A 21,946-nucleotide genomic window follows, 5' to 3' on the forward strand; every position below is an offset into this window, starting at 1 on the left:
TATGTATATATATTTGTGCGTGCGTGTGTATGTATGTATGTATGTGTGTGTATGTATGTATGTGTATATATATGTATGTATGTATGTATGTGTATATATATGTATGTATGTATGTGTAAGTGTATATGTATGTATGTATATATGTATGTATGTATGTATGTATGTATATGTATGTATATATATATGTATGTATATATATGTGTGTATGTATGTGTGTATATATATGTGCGTGCGTGCGTGCGTGTGTGTGTGTGTGTGTATGTATATGTGTATATGTGTATGTGTGTGTATATGTGTATATATAATGTATGTATGTGTGTATATATAATGTATGTATGTATGTATGTGTATATATATATATATATATAATTTTTTTATTTAAAAAAAAAACAACAACTAATTTTTAGTGGTGGTCTCAGACTTTTAAACCCCACTGTGTACTAATTCAAAACAACAGTCAAGTTTCAGCTATTTGTTGATTTATTGGAAAAGGAAGCAAGCTTTGCATGTCATTATTTTTTCTTTTTTCTTAACAGCCCTATTTGTTTTGAGATGATAGAGGAAGCTCACATGACAAAGTGTGGCCACAGTTTCTGGTGAGAAGAACTTGTTCTCTAAACTGAGAGTTTATTCTTGCCTTTTCATGTTGCATTTTCCAACCCATTTGCAGACTCAAACAATCTTGTCTTAATTTCTATCTAGTTATAAATGTATACGACAGAGTTTGGAGGACAGCAACAGATGTCCAAAATGTAATTATATCATTGATAATGTGGATCAACTTTACCCCAACTTCTTAGGTATGTGTATGCTAATAATATTCTAATAATGTGTTCATTACTTTTCAAATTTGACAGCATCAAACTTTTATTGTTACCACCCACAATATGTGTTTCTATATCAGACATGTGGTTGATTTTTTATTTTTATAGTTTGCTTAGCTGATTTTCTTATGATTTTACAGTGAATGAACTGATCCTAAAACAAAAACAAAGATCTGAAGAGAAGCGTCTGAAACGGGATCACCCTGTGAGTGCATCTGGCTCTTCGTTTGTATAACCAGTGGAAACTATTTAAACAAATTTTATAAACTTTTTACAGATAGTTTGTACCACATTAAATGATGTCTTACTGTTCATGTTTCATATGCTGTTTATAGAATGGAACCAAATGGCAGGTTTTCCAAAACGTCCTTGGTGCAGATCAAGAGAATATGGATTTAGCCAATGTCAACTACATATTAGAGTACCTGTTGCAAAAAAAGAAACAACTGGAGGCGGTTGGTACACAACCTCAGATAACATTACTGTTGCCTGTCCCAACACTTCCAGGTTCTTCAGGCACCCTGAGAACAGCTGCTTTATATTAGTATTTCATTCACATTGTGACACCTAAGGTGTTGAAACACCAGAGATTGGTAGAGATTGGGATTTTGTAGATGTCTGTTATTTTCTGTGGATTAAAATTAACCAAATTTGACAAATTATGATCACACAAACCCTAACCTTGCGACTGGTTTTGAATTCCAAATCATTTTTTGTGTGTTTGACCAAAAATAAGGCCAAATAAACCATAACCAACGACTTTACCACATTTGCATGGCACGTGACTTGTAAAAGAATATACAAGTGACATAAATGTCAATCAAAACCAGTAATTGGTCAAATTTGTACAGTGTCTAATATTGTTATGTTGTGGAATTGAAAATGTAAACAGCAAATACACACTGCATTTCTGCTATGTAGTTTTACATTTAAAGGCCACATTTTTCTGACTTGATTATACTTTTTAATTATACGTGACCGATATTTTGTCTGATTTGTAAAAAAAAAAGAAAAAGTTTTCACTATAAATCATAGGTGTCGATTTATAGTAACTTTCATTAACATTAACAAGCATAAAAGTTTATATAATGCTTAAAAGATCATTAGATTCAAAGCTCTGTTAAAGAGCCTGGAAGCGTGGTTGATTGTTGATGTCACAATAATTATTTTTTTTTCTTATAAAGGGGTACAAAACCTCCGCTGTGACTCATAAAGACCAATTGCCTCTCTTTTGCTGATCCATCAATGATCTCTTTCTACAGGAATCACAAGCTGCTCAGCGCCAGATCTTAATGGAGTTCTTGAAAGAAGCCAGAAGAAATAAAAGAGAGGTTGAGCCTCCACATCTATTTTTAAAATGTTGACAGCAATGAGGTCTTTAACTCAAAGTTTCCCTGTCTGTACTTCAACAGCAACTGGAGCAGTTACAAAAAGAACTGAACTTTTTGGAGGAGGATATCAAACGAGTTGAGGTCAGTTTAATATTGTGGCAATATTTGTTTATTTATTTATTGTTTGTTTGTGGTCTAACATAGAAATATTATGCACTTGTAATATGTTTTTATATATACAGTTTTATATTACCGTTCAAAAGTTTGGGATCGGAAAGATTTTTTTAAATGATTTTGAAAGATGTCTCATGCTCATGCTAGAGCAAAAACAGGAATATTATGAAATCTAATTACAGTTTAAAATAACTTTTTTTTCTATTTGAATACATTTTAAAATATAATTCATTCCTGTGATCCAAAGCTGAATATTCAGCATCATTACTCCAGTCTTCAGTGTCACATGATCCTTCAAAAATCATTCTATGTTGATGTTGTGCTCAAGAAACATTTATTATCAGTGTTGTATCAATAGTTGTGGTGCTACTTATTATTTATAGATTTTTTTTTTTATTTCAGGATGAATAGAAAGTTCAAAAGAACAGCTTTTTATAACATGTTATAATGTTTTATAACATTTGTATAACATTATAAGTGTCTTTACTGTCACTTTCAATCAATTTAATGTCTGCTGAATAAAAGTGTTACTGACCCCAAAATTTTGCAGTGTACATCTGATGGATATGATTATTTTATTTTAGGAAATGAGTGGTATGTACACAGTGAGTGAAATGGACCCCAATTTAGACAGTACTGTACCCCAGTTTGAAGCTCCCTCTCCTGCACCCAGGTAAAACCAACTATGCAGGTGTAGGCAATATTTCACATAAATACATTAATAGCATTTCAACAAAAAAAAGGTATAAAATCATGTACATAAGGTGACAATCTATTAACAATTATGCAATATTTTCCATTTAATAAATAATATTTTGTTTCTGTCTCCAGCAGTAGCATAATAGACCCCACAGAATACATGCAGCACCCTTTTGGTGGAAGCTCACAGGTAATAATTTTTTCCTCTTCTTCATGAATTGTTCTAATTTGCTGTTATGGTTGGTTTATATCCCTTTGAGTAATGCTGATATTCACCATTTATTGTTTTTACTTTTAGGGTAAAAGACAAACTTGGTACAACAGCACTCTGGCGTCACGGCGTAAGAGACTGACAGCACACTTTGAGGATCTAGAGCAGTGTTATTTCTCCAGTAGGATGTCTCGAATAACGGGTTGGTTGATTCAGAGCAATATATACTGTGTATCTGTTCATAAAAACTTTCATATTTTGATATATTCAACACAGTCACTTTTCTCGTTAATAGATGACAGCAGGACTGTTAACCAACTGGATGATTTCATGGAGTGTCTATCAAAGTTTACCCGTTACAACTCTGTGAGGCCTCTGGCCACCCTATCGTACGCTAGTGACCTCTATAATGGCTCCAGTATTGTGTCCAGGTAAGGTTGCAAAAATCTTATTTGAAGTTCAGACCACATCTTGTTCCGTTTCATTCTTGAAGAAACCAGCAGAGGGTAGTATTGTATTACTGAATAACATCACAGATATTGACTGAATTTTGAGTACCATCTATTTTACAAAAGCTGAAATTGTACATAAAATATATTATTGCTCTTGATTCTCATCTCTGTTCCATAAATTATCATCAACTACTACAACATGCCCAAATGTGTATCTCGTTAATAAGTCAGCAATTACACAGATTTCATTCTTATAAAACTTGAGTAAAGCATAACAGATTAACATTATTGGTTTATTTAGAGTTGAAAGTAATGGCTTGTGATTTAATGGTAAAGCAGATGTTAATTAAACTTCTCTGATTGGATGAGTGAGCCAGTTTACTGATTTGTTCAGGCTTTCTTGTAAGTTGCTTTCACCAATTAATTAAACAGCTGTAAAAAAAAAAGTAATGTAAAAAAAATTAACTACAGGTCTTGCTGTATGCTTGTTGCAAGGTTTGAGGACAAGATGTTCTATCTATTTAGGCCCTTTTTTCCATTGCACTAGTGTTCAAATGTTTGGGGTCTGTAAGATATTGATTTATTGACTGATTTTTGTTGAAAGAAATTAATACTTTATATAGCAAGGCTGCATGCCATTCAGAAATGACAGTTACATAGATGCAAACTCCTGACCTTTCAGTGACAACTCACTTCACTTTTTTGAGATCAAAATAGGTCGCCTATGAGATTTGCTTCGATCCAATGAGAAAGTTGCTTACAAGGGGGCTTACAAGGGTAAATAAAGTTTTGTATAGTATTTTCTTTACTTCAAAAACTATGTCTAAAAATTCTAATATTGTATGTATTTGAGGTCTGAGATGTGGGAACAGTGAAGAGCAAGAGAGGGCAAACATTTTGCATTTTAGGTCAGCATTGCCGTCTAATCAGCCAATATTGTCTTAAATAGCCTGCATAGCACTTCATCTTTTATAACATGGGATTTTGACCAAATTAATTTTTGTATATCTTGATTTTTATAAAATGTTGCAACAAGAAGTTTTTTTTATTTTTTTTGTGTGTGAAAAATTACAGTTTTAAACATATAAGGTAATAATAAATATTTAGTAAATACCTTAAAGTATTAGAGTACATGGAGCATGCCCCCGATCACGTAATGTTCTCACCTTTTTCCCCCTTACCTGTTTGCATCTCTGCAGTTAAGACATTTATAGAGTTATAAAATATTTATACATTTTTTTCTTACTTTAAGCAGCCCTGATTTCAACATTGATAATAAGAAATGTTTTGTGAGCAACAAATCGGGATATTAAAATGATTTCTAAAAGATCATGTGATGCTGAAGACTGGAGTAATGACTGCTGAAATTTCATTACTGGAATAAATAAATTTTTTACATATATTTAAGCAAAAAATATATATTTTACATTGTAATATTTCACAGTACTAGAGCTGCCACTAACGACTATTTTTATTTCGATTAATCTATCGACTAAATTATTGATTAATCTAAACGATTAAATTCCCACCAAAAAAAAATCTACAATTTTACTTGAGAATATTTAATTAAACCAAATGAAATCCAAAACAAAAAAAGTACATACAGTGCAAGAAGCAAGTGTCCATCTCATAGTCCAAATCACTGAAATCAAAGTTCAGTATTATAGTGTAAGAATGACAACATGTCCACATGTTCTAGTCTACTAAAAAAAAACACTTTTAAAGGAGAATTTACCAGAAATATTATTTGCCAGAATTTATTTAGGAGAAAAATGTAAATGTGCAGTTTTCTGGGGGGAAAAAATACATTTTTTTTTTCTTAAATAAAGTTAATTAATTGGAGATGCTTTTGATTATTAAAATTTAATGGAACCATTAAAATGGAATCCAGAAAATAATAGAAAACAGAATTTGGTAAAGATAAAACTGTAAAACTCAATTAATTAGGCTTTTTGATTAATACAATTTAATTTAACCATTAAAACAGAGTATAGAAAAATGAAAATGGAAAATACTGAATTTGTAAATAAAACGTATTTCACAGTGCCCTATAATTATAATTATTTTTTTATGGTAATAAAAATAGATGTAAGGGAACAATAGCCTTTAAAATTACTTAAAATACATATATAATAGCAATGAAGCAATAATAATTAGTTCAAATAAAGTATCAAAAGCAAGAAATCATATGGTTTTATTGAACAAAATTGTTAAAATACATAATGTATTATAAATAATAGAGCTAATGTACATTACGCATTACATCAAAGGCCTGAAGGGGGCGCCAACGGCCTGACGATTGTTTTTACACATTACTGTGCAATCTAATCCTTGTTTAATATTGATCAAGCACCATTGATGTAAATGATAACATGTAAATGATAACAGTTCCTGTGGAACGACTGTGAACGGAGCCGCTGTGTGACGCATGTACTTAACCTACCTGCATGTAAATAATTAAAGCGCATATACTGTATTAGAACTGCATCGCATATAATTATTTAATTAAATCGTAGCATTTGTGAATTGACAATTATGCTTAATTATGATTTTTGAATGGAAAACAGACTAATAATGTGTTTTATACATTCTCGTCTGTGAAATGCGCCACTTCCCGTATTTTGCCGGCTAGGCGACACGAGCATAATGAAGTTGAAAAATCAAATAGTCAAATAAAATCGACGAATTGCGACAGCCCTACACAGTACTACTGTTTTTACTGTATTTTTGATCAATTAAATGTAGCCTTCTTTTAAAAACATTAAAAAACATCTTACCAACCCCAAAATGTTGAACAGTAGTGTATATTTCACGGCATGCCAAGTCTTATTTTATCTCTTTATGTTCAGACTGTAAGCTTTCAACTAAACTATTTTCTTTTATAGATTCAACGGTACAGGAAACATGTTTTAGAATGGTGTTTCTTCTACATCAGTGAAAGATGGCACACAGTTTGGAACTGTTAACAGATCCAAGTGTCATGAAAATCATTTGGTTCAGTTCTCCATTCCCAAGCCTAGTATTGGGTTTACAAAAAAAAATAATTGGCTCAAATCAACTGTTATTTCAATGTTTTATGTAGGGGTGAAATAATTATAATGCTGAAGGTGAGGTACAGTTCATATCTCTTATAACTTATAAAGTAGCTAATTTAAAAACTTTCTGTGAGACAATTTCTCAAACAGCGCGAGTGAATGAACGCTCGCTCTCTCTTTCCCTCTCAAAATGCGCAGATGGCTTTAAATCAAATCGCATCTGCACTATAAGCGAGCTGCACAGTTAACACAGTAATTTTCACTTGCACAATCGAGACAGTGTCGCGTCGTCACTAAAGTTTATAAATTGCATTTCTTTTTAATTCCTGCCAGTGTTTAAACCATTCAGTGCTCGCGTGCCCGCAGCGCGCACACATAATGCCAGGTTCACATTACTCCGTTTGCAGTGTGTATGCGGTGCGTATTTTTCCACACTCAAGTTAACGGATTAAAGCGTTCACACCGCACACGACAGTGTGTTCCAGTAGCGGTGTGTCTGCAGCGGTGTGGAGATCGTTTCCGCACCCAGTCTATTGCTGCGCTGCAATCGAATAATTAAGTAACAGCACATTGTTTGCGGTAAATATGAACATGGATTGACACGAAAATGTAGCAAGTTAATAAATGCATACCATAAATGCATATAATTAAAGTCTACTGTGTTTCACAGTCAACGTATAGGCTATGGCTAGGTTTAAAGGAAAAGAGCACTTTTAGATAAACAAGGCAATAATAGATGGCACTCATGGAGGTAGGAAAACAAAGTTATTTATGAATCGCAGGGATTGCTTGTAATAAAGATTTCAATGCAAAAGAAAAGGCAGTAGAGCTGACTGTTTCTGTCAATGGTAAGTTTTAATTTAGAATGTTTGTGATAAATGTAAGAAAAGTAGTTTAAATATTTTGCCACTTGCTTGAGCAACTTAATGTATCAATCTAGAAGTAAATGCAAAAGTAAAAAGCATTGAATGTGTTTCTTATATTTATTGCGTTTAAACACGTCTATGAAAGATTGTATTAGCTACTGCACTGTGTAAACAAGAATCACAATGCTGAAAAAGCATTTTCAGTAACAATGTTTGGATTTGAAATCAAAATAATGGATAAATATTGTGTTTTTAGTAGGGATGTTCATTTTAACCTGTTAACCGTTAACCGACCATAAGAATTTTTGCCCAATTAATACAATCAGTAAAAGGGTTTAAAAAGTAATTTACTTATTTTTTTTCAGTAATTTGTCAAAATATTTAAAAAGGTTTGCTGCGTAGTTAAAATACGCTACGTGTATATAAAAAAAAAATTTAATTTTTAGAGAGAAAAAAAAAGGTAAGTCGCATTTTATCTCATTCAGAAATAGGCCTAATGCAGACGCGAAATGTTTACAAACATTATAATAAACACTGTAACCATAGCTAGGCTATTTTAGTTCCCCTCAGTCCACAATAAATCCTTTCAGTTAAAAAAAGAAAAGAACAAGAATTAAAAATATAAGAAGCTATAGCTATATAAACGACAAGCCAAAACGAATTCATTTAGGCTAAAAAGAAACTGAAACCAACGTCGGGTCTCTTATTCGACACAAAATCAAATGTTTCCGTATTTGCGATGTATTTTAATGCCAAAATATTATTTATTATGTAGCCTACTTCACTGGCGTTCCAATATCCACGTAAAACAAAATGGTTTGCATAACATCACGGCGGTACGGTGATAACGCTTAACGGCACAGATTTTACTACCTACATATTTAAACTGAGCAGTGAGTTTTTTTTTCTTTTCTCATATGTTAGACTGACTGCATTTTATTATGATAATGAACAGGCTGCATTGTCAAGGTAGCAAAACTTAACTGTGTGTGCGCTTGCGGCGCAGGCACAATCACTTGATTTTTTTTTTTCCTTCTAACAGTTATTTATATACATATAGCCTAGCTTTATTATGTTTTTCTCCGCTCGCAGAAGTGCTGCAGGTGCCTGATGTGATATGACCATGTGAATCCTCATGTTCTGTTGTTTGCTGCTTTTGCGCATGTAAAATTAATCCCCGGGAAACGGATGTTAGTATTTTTTAATGGGTCACAGACACTTAACCTTTCTAATTTAATTCAATTCTAATTTAAAATAATCTTGTCGGTTAACGGTTAATAATCGGTTAACGAGTGTCGGTAAAACAAAATGGTTTGCATAACATCACGGCGGTACGGTGATAACGCTTAACGGCACAGATTTTACTACCTACATATTTAAACTGAGCAGTGAGTTTTTTTTTCTTTTCTCATATGTTAGACTGACTGCATTTTATTATGATAATGAACAGGCTGCATTGTCAAGGTAGCAAAACTTAACTGTGTGTGCGCTTGCGGCGCAGGCACAATCACTTGATTTTTTTTTTTCCTTCTAACAGTTATTTATATACATATAGCCTAGCTTTATTATGTTTTTCTCCGCTCGCAGAAGTGCTGCAGGTGCCTGATGTGATATGACCATGTGAATCCTCATGTTCTGTTGTTTGCTGCTTTTGCGCATGTAAAATTAATCCCCGGGAAACGGATGTTAGTATTTTTTAATGGGTCACAGACACTTAACCTTTCTAATTTAATTCAATTCTAATTTAAAATAATCTTGTCGGTTAACGGTTAATAATCGGTTAACGAGTGTCGGTTGTTGGTTAGGAAAAATAACCGAAATGAACATCCCTAGTTTGTAGTAAACAGCCATGGATCAGAGTAGTGGACTCCTGCATGAAAGCACAGTCCGTGCTGCTTCTGTACCGCTTGCATACCACACATGGACTACATGCGCACTGCAAACAGAGTATGTGTGAACCTGTTGTAAAAGGCCGCCTCAAATACAGCTCACAAAATCAGGCTTGTGCTGTGTATAAACTATTGTGCAACAATTGCACGATTGTAAAAGCAAAAATACAGTGCATGATCAAACATTTAGGTGAGATAAATATATATATATTTTTTTATGTCTAAAAAATGCCCCCCTCCACCCCACAAACTAAAAAATCCACTCACAAGAGTCACCTAAGAGGGGAATTCATTTTCAAAATGAAATTCAGGCCCTGAATAAATGTATACAATTTCTGATTGTAGTCTTACTATAAATAATTCTACATGATAAAAATAAGGCTTTAAAAAAATCGGTATCGGTGATCGTATCGGCAGATCCTGCTTTCTGTGATCGGCAATCGGCCTCAAAAATCCTGATCGGAGCACCCCTAGTTTTATGTAATGTTCAGATGTATTACCCCAATCCTCAACCAGCCAAAGAACCTCGCTCGGGTAAAAAGTACATATTTCATCATACCAACATTTTTCAGACATGCTTATATTTGATCACCTAAGCGTCTGAGAGGCTGTTTGGATGCAGTACAACTTTTTTCGCTTTCAGTGTTCGTGTTTGAGTGGAAGTAGAGTAGATAATGAGCATGCACAGTCAGGAGAACTTGCTGTGCTAACACTTGTTCTGTCTCCTCTCTTTCCCCTCTTTTGCAGCATTGAGTTTGACCGCGACTGTGATTACTTTGCCATTGCCGGTGTCACTAAGAAAATTAAAGTGTTTGAGTACGGCACTGTGATCCAGGATGCTGTGGACATTCATTATCCTGTCAACGAGATGACATGTAACTCTAAAATTAGGTATAAAGAGTGTCTGAAATCAGGGGTTGGCCTGAATGTTCTTGGTGGATTATGCAGTAGCACTACAGAATGTCACATTTTCTTCTGTCTTGTCTCTTTCCAGCTGTATCAGCTGGAGTAGCTACCACAAAAATCTGTTAGCGAGCAGCGACTATGAGGGGACTGTCATTCTTTGGGATGGGTTCACGGGGCAGAGGTCAAAGGTCTACCAGGTACCCTTATGTGTCAGGCGGCGCCAGATGACATTCATTACTCTTATACCCCTTTCTGTAGGAGAGCAATTTTTACAAATTTCCTTCTTAACTCACAGACTACTAGAGATGCACTTGTCATCTTTTGTTATAATACATAAAATAGAAATCCTTAGTAACATTATAAATGTCTTAACTGCCACTTTTAATCAATTGCATCATTGCTCGATAAAAGTATTAATTTATTTGAAGATTTTTTTACTGACCTGAAACGTTTAATGTACAACGATGTTTGTTTTGATGATTGATTCATTTGTTGATTATTTCTGCAATTAATGGGATAAAAAGCCCCCTTCCTGATTTCTTTTTTTTTTTTGCATGTTTGTCACACTTTAATGTTTCAGATCATCAAACAAATTTAAATATTAGTAAAAGATAACACAAGTGAACACAACATGCAGTTTTTAAATGAAGGTTTTTATTATTAAGGGAAAACAAAATCCAAAACTACATGGCCCTGTGTGAAAAAGTGTTTGCCCCCTAAACCTAATAACTGGTTGAGTATGGGGGTAGAATTATTGCTTTATTCCAAATAAATAGATTATGATCCACAAATAAATGTAAAGAGATTAACAAAAATTAAACATATTGATGAATAAATAGAATGAGATCCACAAGTAAATATTAGCGTTTCACAAACATGAAATAAATTCACAAATAAATAAAATGCAATTTGCAAATAACAAACTTAGTCACAAACACAACTTTGCCTGGCATTCATTTGTGAATCACTCGCTGTGCATTTGTGGATTTTGAAACGCTTCTAGTGTCGAGAGACACACCAATCCACAAATACGTGGACTCCACCCACCGTCTACTCAAGCCAATCAGATAACAGCCTCACTTCACTGACCAATCGTAGCACGTTCTCGCTATAGCCAATCACGATTTGCTTTACAATCAGGGCGGTACAGATTAATTTTGCACCCCTCTAAGGAACTGCATTCTATGGACACTTTGTTCAAATTGAGCTTAAGTTGTTTGATGATCTGAAACATTAAAGTGTGACAAACATGCAAAAAAATAAGAAATCAGGAAGGGGGCCAACACTTTTTCACACCACTGTATATACTGAGAAAACATGTTTTTTTTCCACATCTTGCCCAACATTCTTTTCTATAATTTAATAAATTAAATAAGACAAACAGATTAAATAAAAAATTACATATATGAAAAACAAGCTATTTTCACTGTCAACTTGGTAAGTTCGAGACTTGGGTTCATTTTGAATTGTATTTTTGTATGTTTGTGTGTACATCTGGGATTTGCAATTCCTTCAGACTTAAGATCTAAGTTGGACTCTGACCTTCAAGTTTAATTTCCACAGGAACATGAAAAGCGGTGTTGGAGTGTTGATTTCAATCTTATGGATCCCAAGCTCTTAGCATCAGGATCAGATGACGCAAAAGGTATTTGCAACTGAACAGTTCCGATGAAGTTATTTGATTTGGGATTCTTACGGAGATATTCTTCTCTTTTTCTCCAGTGAAGTTGTGGTCCACCAACCTGGACAATTCAGTAGCCAGCATTGAAGCGAAGGCCAATGTATGCTGTGTCAAGTTTAGTCCATCCTCTCGATATCACCTTGCCTTCGGATGTGCAGGTGCATAATTCATTTGAATCAATCTATTGAAAGTTTTACTTCCCGTTAAAATCGTAAAACTTTTCATTTCATTCTAAATCTTTTCCAGACCACTGTGTGCACTACTATGACCTGAGAAACACTAAGCAGCCCATCATGGTTTTCAAAGGCCACAGGAAAGCAGTGTCCTATGCCAAATTTGTCAACGGAGAAGAGATTGTGTCTGCGTATGTATACACTGAAATTCCCTGTGCTTTTTTTATCCTGTATCATTGGAAAATGTCTTGAGTTTAAGAGTCAGTGGAAAGAAGTTAATGTGTAATAATAGGGGTAAACAGTTCTTGGAAAAAAAACATCTTATGGGACACTTTTTAATGCTGTATTGCTGTATCACTTAAAGGGATAGTTCACCCAAAAATGAAAATTTGATGTTTATTTGCTTACCCCCAGGGCATCCAAGATTTAGGTGACTTTGTTTCTTCAATAGAACACAAACGAAGATTTTTAACTCAAACCGTTGCAGTCTGTCAGTCATATAATGGAAGTGAATGGGAATCACTGCTTTGAGAGTCAAAAAAACATACCCAAACAAAACCAAATTAAACCCTGCGGCTCGTGACGATACATTAGGGATGCAACGGTTATAGATTTTGTTGGTATGATTATTGTCTGAGGAATAATCATGGTTTTACGATTATGACGATTGTTATGCATTTATTCATTTCCCAACAATACTAATGTATAAAATCACATGAACAAACTTTAGATATTAAAGTGTTATTTATTGCTGGCTTTTGAAACAGAAATAACACACTAACCAACAATACAGCAAACAATAATAATAAAAAAGACAAACAAAAGTCCATCTCTCCCATTGGAATTAAAAAAAGGTGACCTCTGCTCTGTAAACATCCATGACAGTATTTCTCTTTTGAAAATAACAAATGGAAATAGATCACAAAAGTATTTAATGTTTTCAGTTTGTACATTCTTTACATTTCTTTTGGGCCTGGGGTAGAGACTTTGGAAACATGGTGAAAAAAAATATTGTTGGTTTTTACTTATGAATAATACTTAATAGCCTACTGGAGAGACGCACAGACGTAGGTAGGCTAATTCACACAGGCAACTGTCACCTCCCTCTCTCTCTGTTCTTGCCTTCACGTCATGCATTAAAATCGTTCAATGTGTACAGCTAGCCGTGCATTATCCCTTATGTATTCGCTCTTTAGCAGCAGTTTTTTACTGCAATATTTAAATGACACCCTGGTCATTCTTGGTGTACCCAAAATGGTCCCACACTATCGACAAGCATTTCTCTGGTGGAAATAAAGCTTCGCTGTTTGGTCCCTCTGTCACAGTTAATCCAATGCATGTAGTGATAAGCACGTCATTTTAAGCTGGTGCACCGCTATTGTAACTTTTTTCGTTTTGCACAAGCTGCAGCAGTTCCGTTCCGTGTAACAGAAACACTCGGTTTTAGCGTAACCTTTACGATTAATTAACCGTGACGTTTTAAAGCGCGGTTAATCGCTGCATCCCTACGATACATTGATGTGTAAAGACACGAAACGATTGGTCTGTGCAAGAAACTGACCCGTATTTACAGTGGTGTGAAAAAGTTTTGGCCCCCCTCCTGATTTTTTTTTTTTTTTTGCATGTTTGTCACACTTTAATGTTTCAGATCATCAAACAAATTTAAATATTAGTCAAAGATAACACAAGTCAACACAACATGCAGTTTTTAAATGAAGGTTTTCAGGAAGGGGGCAACACTTTTTCACACCACTGTATATAGTTTTTTTTACCTCTGATTAACCGCAATATCCGAACTGTCCTGAGCGCGTTCTCAACAGCCGGCGCGTGACGCATCGTCGTCGTCTTGCTTTATGGTGGATTGCAGACTTATAAGTGCATTACTGCCACCTATCTCTCAAATGGGCCATTGACACTCCTAATTGAGATTGTAGATAGTGTCAATGGTCCATTTGAGAGATAGGTGGCGGTAATCCACTTATAAGTCTGCAATCCGCCGTAAAGCAAGAAGATGTCGCGTCACGCGCCGGCTGTTGAGAACGCGCTCAGGACAGTTTGGACATTGCAGTGAGTCAGAGGTAAAAAACGATATAACTACTGTTCAGTTTCTTGCACAGACCGATCGTTTTGTGTCTTTACACATCAATGTATCGTCATGAGCCGCAGGGTTTAATTTGGTTTTGTTTGTGTATGTTTTTTTGACTCTCAAAGCCGTGATTCCCATTCACTTCCATTATATGACTGACAGACTGCAACGGTTTGAGTTAAAAATCTAATTTTCATTATATTTAAATTTTGTCATTTAGCAGACGCTTTCGTCCAAAGCGATTTACAAATGAGGACAATAGAAGCAATCAAAGCCAACGAAAGAGCAGTAATATGCAAGTGCTATATTTGTATATTATTATAGTGTTATATTTCAATTTCACAAAGAAATGTGCAGCATTTTGTCCAAGCAATAATAACAGGACACATTTAATTTATAATTTGTCTTAAATCTCATTTTGTAAAAAAAATAATAATAATAATCGAATCGTGAGTTGAGTGAATCGTTACATCCCTACCTTTAACCTAATCAAAACATCAGCTATTGGAACAGTATTGGCTTATTGTGTTACAAAAATATTGGTTATCAAATCATCTTCGAGTTTCCTAACATTTGCATCCCTATGCAAACCGGAACCATTAGAAATCTGAACCATTACACCACCAAACCAAACATCTGAGTTAAATTGTAACATCCCACAGATCAACGGACAGCCAGCTGAAACTCTGGAATGTGAACAAGCCACATTGTTTGCGCTCATTTAAAGGCCACATAAACGAGAAGAACTTTGTGGGTCTGGCATCTAATGGAGACTATGTAGCATGCGGTGAGTGGCACTACACAGAATTGGTTAAAAGCTTTTGCTTTTTTTGTGCTTTTGGCACAAAATATTTCAGTCTGGTTACAATCAGAACTGTGATAATGCTGCTTAATTAAACTTTCTCTGATCATTTCAAATCAATGAAGGGTTTATTATTAAGTAGAAAGGTAATGTTTATCTGGTTAAAAAAAATACTAAAACTCCTCAATAATGCTCTCACTTCATATACCCCACAGGAAGTGAAAACAACTCACTGTATTTGTACTACAAGGGGCTCTCCAAGACGCTGCTGACTTTCAAGTTTGACACTGTGAAGAGTGTCCTGGACAAGGACAAGAAAGAGGATGACACCAATGAGTTTGTCAGTGCAGTGTGCTGGCGAGCTCTGCCTGATGGGGTAAGATTCAGTCTTATCTCACTCACATTTGACATGATAAATCACTTTTCTAAAACCAGCAGTAGAACAAGAACAGTCGAACTGAACTCCTTGGTACATTAAGGACAAGTAATGGCAGGGTAGCAGAGGACAGTGGGTTGGGAGAAGGTCGGTGTGCATCTGCTTTCTGGAATCCATGCTTATTAAACCCACACTCCTCTGCTTCACTGTCTAAAATAGTGTGGTTTGCAGGAAAAAGCATTGCTATAAAGTCATCTTTCAGCTCATGGCTAATTTACCTGACTAATTGGCTAATTTTTTGTTAGGTCCTTTTTTGTTTTGTTTTATTGTCGGAACACAGTCAAACTGAATGATATATTATAGTAATATAATATTTATTCCTTCTTTTTATTATTATTATAGAATATGAGAATGTTATTATGCTGCAGTAATATATTTAAATCCTAAAATCTTGAGTAATTTCAAGGCAGTCCTAATAAATCTGTGAACCTTTATTTTGCATGATGGAAGACCTTTCAGTTTCTGTGTGTATTTAATAGCCCCTCCCCTCCCCAATATATTATTTTTTTCCATCATCTTTCAAAGTCATTTTTTCGCCATTTAACTTTGTAAGATGTGTCTGTAAAAGCCCCAAATATTTCCACTATACGAATGCTACAATTAAGTGAAAACAAAGCATTCCAGTGTTATTTTAGTATTATTATAAAGTATTATAGCATTCGTTAAGATTTTCAATTTTCATTTTAATCTTAGTTTTTATGTACTATTGTCATTTATATTAGATTTGTTTTAAATTATTTCTGTTATTTTTAGTTTCAGCTATTTTAGTACTTCAACTTAAACGTGTCTGTTTGTTGCCAAAGCATTTCCCAAGCTTTTTTTTCATCTATTATTTAAGCTTTATTTCAACTATTTAAATTTTTTTTTTTTATAATTTTATTTCTATTTTCACTTTAAGATTTATTATTTAAATTGCAGTACTGTATGCTATTAAAATGGAAAATGCACAATAATCATGGTTCCCCAGAGAGTTAATATGTAATATTAATATAATTGTGATCAAGCCTGATCAGCTCAGAAATATTAGAAAATGAAACGCGTGAATTCATGTTTTGCCTGCTTTATCAGCTGAAAGCCCCACATAAACATTACATCTTCTTCCAGATCCCTTGTGTATTACGTACCTTTTATACTTGACATTTTCCCAGGAAAAAAAAATCCACAATAATTGTGTGCAAAACCAATGTGCTGACCAGGCTGAATTTCTGCTTAGTGTCTTAGGTTTTAATTAATTGCCTTTCTCATCCTTACATAAATTATGCAGAAATAAAATGTCATGGCCTTTTTGTGAACATATAACAATAATGAAACACAAACAGAGTTTTTGAGTCTGGAATGACCTGGCAGGTTTAGGCCAAACATCTCAGACAGGTGAATAGACTAAATATTGTTTTGGACATTCTGTCAATGCTCTGAAATGCCCTCATTTCTCTGTTTTGATTCTCAGGAGTCAAATGTGTTGATTGCAGCCAACAGTCAAGGAACAATCAAGGTGAGTCGTACTGTAAAACAATACATAGCTACACAAATGTCAATAATTATTGCAGAGAGCTGTTTTTTATTACTTAAAGCTGGAGGATCTGTCCTCCTGTAGTCGCTCGCATTCGCTCAGCTGTTGAATACTTAATTTCTGAAAACTCTAAATCGAATTGCACTGCAAATGATTTTCCTGTTTCTAAAGGTACTTGAGCTGGTCTGAAGGTCCGCTCGAATCTGTCGTCAGAACCTACTAAAGAACTGTTGCTCCACTGGTTGTTTGATACGAGGGCACTGAAGCTGGGTGGAACTGAAGCAAACATTTCCATAGAAACAACATGCAGAACAGTTTTTTTTATCAGCATTATATTTGTAAAAGACTCGATCATTTTGCGTCGTCATACTATCGCTGTATGTGAAATGTTGAGATGAGGACCTGTTTGTGCTGACAGGGAGACAGGCGCAAATGCCTCTTTTTTTGAATAAAGTTGTTGAATAAAGGTATTAAGAAGTTATTGGAGAATAACTGGACATCTTTAAATGTGGAGGGGAAGACACATTCTCAAACCTTTACTAGAGGTAATTCTAGCCAGAACAAGAGCTACGAGACATTTAAGGCCAAAGCACAAGACCATAACACAATGAAATACTTTTAGTTCTATAAATTAGCTGTCTTTGATTCCTTTGAGCCTGTTGTATCCATTTACTTGTTCGTTTTGTTTTTTGATGCACTGTGTGTCTGTTTATCAATAAGATATGTGTAAGCGTTTGGCATATTCCGGTGGTCTCCCCAAATTAAATTACAGAACCTTTTTTAGCTTTTTGAATAAAGTTGTTGAATAAAGGTATTAAGAAGTTATTGGAGAATAACTGGACATCTTTAAACGTGGAGGGGAAGACACATTCTCAAACCTTTACTAGAGGTAATTCTAGCCAGAACAAGAGCTACGAGACATTTAAGGCCAAAGCACAAGACCATAACACAATGAAATACTTTTAGTTCTATAAATTAGCTGTCTTTGATTCCTTTGAGCCTGTTGTATCCATTTACTTGTTCGTTTTGTTTTTTGATGCACTGTGTGTCTGTTTATCAATAAGATATGTGTAAGCTTTGGCATATTCCGGTGGTCTCCCCAAATTAAATTACAGAACCTTTTTTAGCTTTTCTGTTGGTTAAGTGGACATGCTCATATCAAGGGTATATTTAAGTACACAAGATGTACTCTTAATTTGCTATTTACTGCATTTTGAAATGATTTCATTATTGTAATTCCCAGGAATTCCTATACTCATCAGACAACCTTTGCATGAGATTCTTCTCCGTTTTTCTCTGTTTTCAAGATCTAATATTTTTGCAGGCATTGACAACTGCCCAGAGATCTTTCACATGGTCAAAATCTTTCAAAAACGGAACTAATTAGAAATTAGAACTCATCAAAGGTTTAATGACGCTATGTATACTTCATTGGGATTATTTAACATCACCCGTAACATTGCTGCTCTTTCATCTTTCAGTTCTTGTACAAGTGTTATTTATTTTAATAATTTATATAATATACTTTAGGTTTTGAGCTTTATTTGTAAGTCCTCTGTTGCAACCTTGGTAATTCTGTTTATTTACTCATTTTAACCCATTAATTTGAATGAATAAATGATTCTTTTTTCCTTTGGTTATATACTGTTTATCCTTCTGACTGAAATGGATTTTTTTTTTAAATGAGTTTTTCTTAGTGTATTTTGGAGTAAATTGATATTTTGTGTTATGTATTCAAATTTGATCTCATTCTACATTCTGTGCTTCAGAATGTATTTAGAGTGTAGTATTAGAGAATACAAGAAGGTTCATATTTCTATTACACAGATTTTCATCAGGGTAATTTTACTGGCCCACTGTCTCATGTTTTATAATCGTGTCCTGACTATAATTTTAACAGTGACATGATTAGAAGATCTCTGCATTTTCAGTATATTCAGTACATTTTATATCCCTTTCATGTCTTAAAATATTGCATAAAATATCAAACTCAAAAATTTTAAGATGGAAATGATATTTGGTTTTTCTTTCAATGCAGTATCACAATTACAACAATTAAGCGAGTTTTTTTTTTTTGCCAAATATTAATGTATTATTTAAAAGAAATATTCCAGGTTTTACTTTCTCTATTGCTTTTTCTTTCTCAAAGCAAAATGTCTCAAAATATCCAGGTGCATCTCAAAAAATTATAATATTGTGAAAAATATATATTTTTTTAACATTTCAAAAAGTGAAACTTGCATATATTTTAGATCCATTGCATGTAAAGTAAAACATTTCAAAAGTTTTTGTTTTAATTTTGATGATTAGAGCTTACAGCTCATGAAAGTCAAAAATCCAGTATCTCAAAATATATTTCCTAAGATCAATAAAAAAAGAAAAAAGGATTTTTGGGGGAAAGGCTCCCCTTGCATCCAATTATTGCTCGGCTTGATATGACTTCGTCTAGGCACTTTACCTCATGGATGTACGGGAAAGTTTTGGAGGGTACATCAAAGGGCTTAGCTATACAGCGTTTATGGGAAAGAGATTGTGAACTTGGTGAGGATATCATGAACTGGGGTAGAACATGGCAGAACATTCTCACTTCAAGAAATCCAAATCACCAACTGATTAATTTTAACTTTCGTCACAGAACTTATTAGACCCCACTGAAAAGACATTGTATTGACTCTTCATTCAGCCCCTTCTGCAATAACTGTTCCGATCAACAACTTGGAACTTTTTTCACATGATGTGAGAATGTGAAAAGGTCAACATTTTTTGGAATGCAGTATGTTCTGCCTTATCAAAAATTATTGAGTACCCTATACCGGTGAAGCCCACTGTATTACAATTGAATGACAATTCTGCGTTGAGCTTTTCTAAGTTGCAAAAAATGGTTTGGCTTACCGGTTTGACATCTGCAAAAAAAATTTTTAGCACAATACTGGCTCCCTCCACATACTTTGGATATGTACAAGTGGCTGATGCAACTTCAAGACATTATTATGTATGTTAGAAATATCCACGGCTCGGGTGAATATGACATTACAGACCTGGACTATAGCTGACGAGAAGATATTATATTGAACAATGAATTGGACTTAGAATGATGTGGGTGGGTGTTTTTTTGTTGTTTTTTTATTTCTTTTTTTTCTTTCATTGAAATTCAGTTTCATGATCCCTGTGACTTTTCTGTTAACTCCATTATGCATTCAGTGTGCTCCCCATTGTAAAGAGACCGCAGGGTTAAGGTGGGAGGGAGGGCTGGGTGATGTTGAATTGAGATGTTACTTTGCTTTCATTCTGACTTTTCATTCTGAAAAAAAAAAAAAAAGGATTTGCAAAACAGAAAAGCTCAAGTTCTTTCAAGTGTTAATTTATGTACTCAATACTTGGTCACCGGGCTCCTTTAGCACAAATTACAGCATCAGTGAGGTGTGGCATGGAAGCGATCATCCTGTGGCACTGCTGAGCCACTATTGAAGCCCAGGTTTCTTTAATAGCGGCCTTCAGCTCATCTGTATTGTTGAATCGACTGTTTCTCATCTTTCTCTTGAAAATATCCCATAGATTCCATATGGGGTTCAGGTCAGGCATGTTGGCTGGCCAATCAAGCACAGTAATACCAGCAGTGGTTTTGGCACCGTGGGCAGGTGCTAAGTCCTGCTGGAAAAGGAAATCAGCATCTCTATAAAGCTTGTCAGCAGATGGAAGCATAATGCTCCAAAATATCCTATAGACGGCTGCATTGACTTTGGACTTTATAAAACACAATAAACCAACACCAGCAGACGTCACGTCACGGCACCCCAAATCATCACTGACTTCAGAAACTTCACACTGGACTTCAAGCAGCTTGGATTCTGTGCCTCTCCAGTCTTCCTCCAGACTCCAGACCTTGATTTCCAAATGAAATGCATAATTTACTTTTTATCTGAAAAGAGGACTTTGGACCACTGAACAGTCCAGTTCTTTTTCTCCTTAGCCCAGGTAAGATGCTTCTGACGTCGTTTCTGTTTCAAAAGTGGCTTGGTAGCCCTTTTTCTGAAGATGTCTGAGCGTCGTGACTCTTGATGCACTGACTCCAGCTTCAGTCCACTCCTTGTGAAGCTCTCCCAAGTGTTTGAATCAGCTTTGCTTGACTCAAGTGTGCAGTCATCCCTGTTTCTTGTGCACCTTTTCTTACCCATTTTCTTCCTTTCAGTCAACTTTGCATTTAATATGCTTTGATACAGCACTCTGTGAACAGCCACCCCTTTCAGTTATGCCCTTCTGTGACTTACCCTCTTTGTGGAGGGTGTCAATGATCGTCTTCTGGGCCATTGCCAAGTCAGCAGTCTTCCCCATTATTGTGGTTTCAAAGAACAAGAGATACCCAGAATTTATAGGGATCGTCATTTAATGAAACTCAAATGTAAATATTCTATTTTTTTTTTATGCACTTGTACATGTTTTCTTGGGAATATATCATTTTAATTGGTATACATCAGCTTGGTTTTCTTATGCTCCCAAAATCACTTTCCATTCTCTTAGGACTTTATAAGAATTCTTATAAGAAAAAAAAACATACTCATGCAGGATGTGAGATCATTTTAGAGGGAAAGGAACAGCACAAACATGAGGAAGTATTAATGTGAGTTCTAAATTCTATCATGGTTCATCTCACTTTAAAACATTCCATACTGTCTGATAAAAATTAGACAGAAATCAACATGATAATGTTCAAATAAACAAAAGGTGTTCAGAAAAATATCAAAACTAACTTCTAGGTGACATTTAAACGTAAGCAAACTCTCAGTCCCGCACTGAATAGCCAACTCTTAATTTCCATCCCGTTCAAGTTTATTTATGGAGCCTGAACCATAACTTGAGCCTGGTATACCATT

The 21,946-nt window shown here is 34.7% G+C and overlaps 1 protein-coding gene across 1 annotated transcript in view; it reads left to right on the forward strand.

The window, feature by feature from the left end:
• Positions 1-17,823, forward strand: part of cop1 (COP1 E3 ubiquitin ligase) — a 19,072-nt gene extending 1,249 nt beyond the window's left edge. The window contains exons 2-20 of the mRNA XM_016254985.1: positions 537-596; positions 703-800; positions 965-1,029; positions 1,160-1,279; positions 2,087-2,155; positions 2,237-2,296; positions 2,914-3,002; positions 3,161-3,218; positions 3,327-3,441; positions 3,535-3,670; positions 10,229-10,372; positions 10,476-10,584; positions 11,951-12,032; positions 12,110-12,226; positions 12,315-12,432; positions 14,990-15,114; positions 15,345-15,505; positions 17,013-17,057; positions 17,247-17,823. Coding sequence (XP_016110471.1) covers positions 537-596; positions 703-800; positions 965-1,029; positions 1,160-1,279; positions 2,087-2,155; positions 2,237-2,296; positions 2,914-3,002; positions 3,161-3,218; positions 3,327-3,441; positions 3,535-3,670; positions 10,229-10,372; positions 10,476-10,584; positions 11,951-12,032; positions 12,110-12,226; positions 12,315-12,432; positions 14,990-15,114; positions 15,345-15,505; positions 17,013-17,057; positions 17,247-17,264 — 1,789 coding nt within the window. The 3' untranslated portion in view covers positions 17,265-17,823. The remainder of the gene's footprint in view (positions 1-536; positions 597-702; positions 801-964; positions 1,030-1,159; positions 1,280-2,086; positions 2,156-2,236; positions 2,297-2,913; positions 3,003-3,160; positions 3,219-3,326; positions 3,442-3,534; positions 3,671-10,228; positions 10,373-10,475; positions 10,585-11,950; positions 12,033-12,109; positions 12,227-12,314; positions 12,433-14,989; positions 15,115-15,344; positions 15,506-17,012; positions 17,058-17,246) is intronic.
• The last annotated feature ends 4,123 nt before the right edge of the window (positions 17,824-21,946 follow it).

This window comes from Sinocyclocheilus grahami, unplaced genomic scaffold, assembly GCF_001515645.1.
Source record: "Sinocyclocheilus grahami isolate Dianchi unplaced genomic scaffold, SAMN03320097.WGS_v1.1 scaffold1299.1, whole genome shotgun sequence".
Lineage (NCBI taxonomy): Eukaryota > Metazoa > Chordata > Actinopteri > Cypriniformes > Cyprinidae > Sinocyclocheilus > Sinocyclocheilus grahami.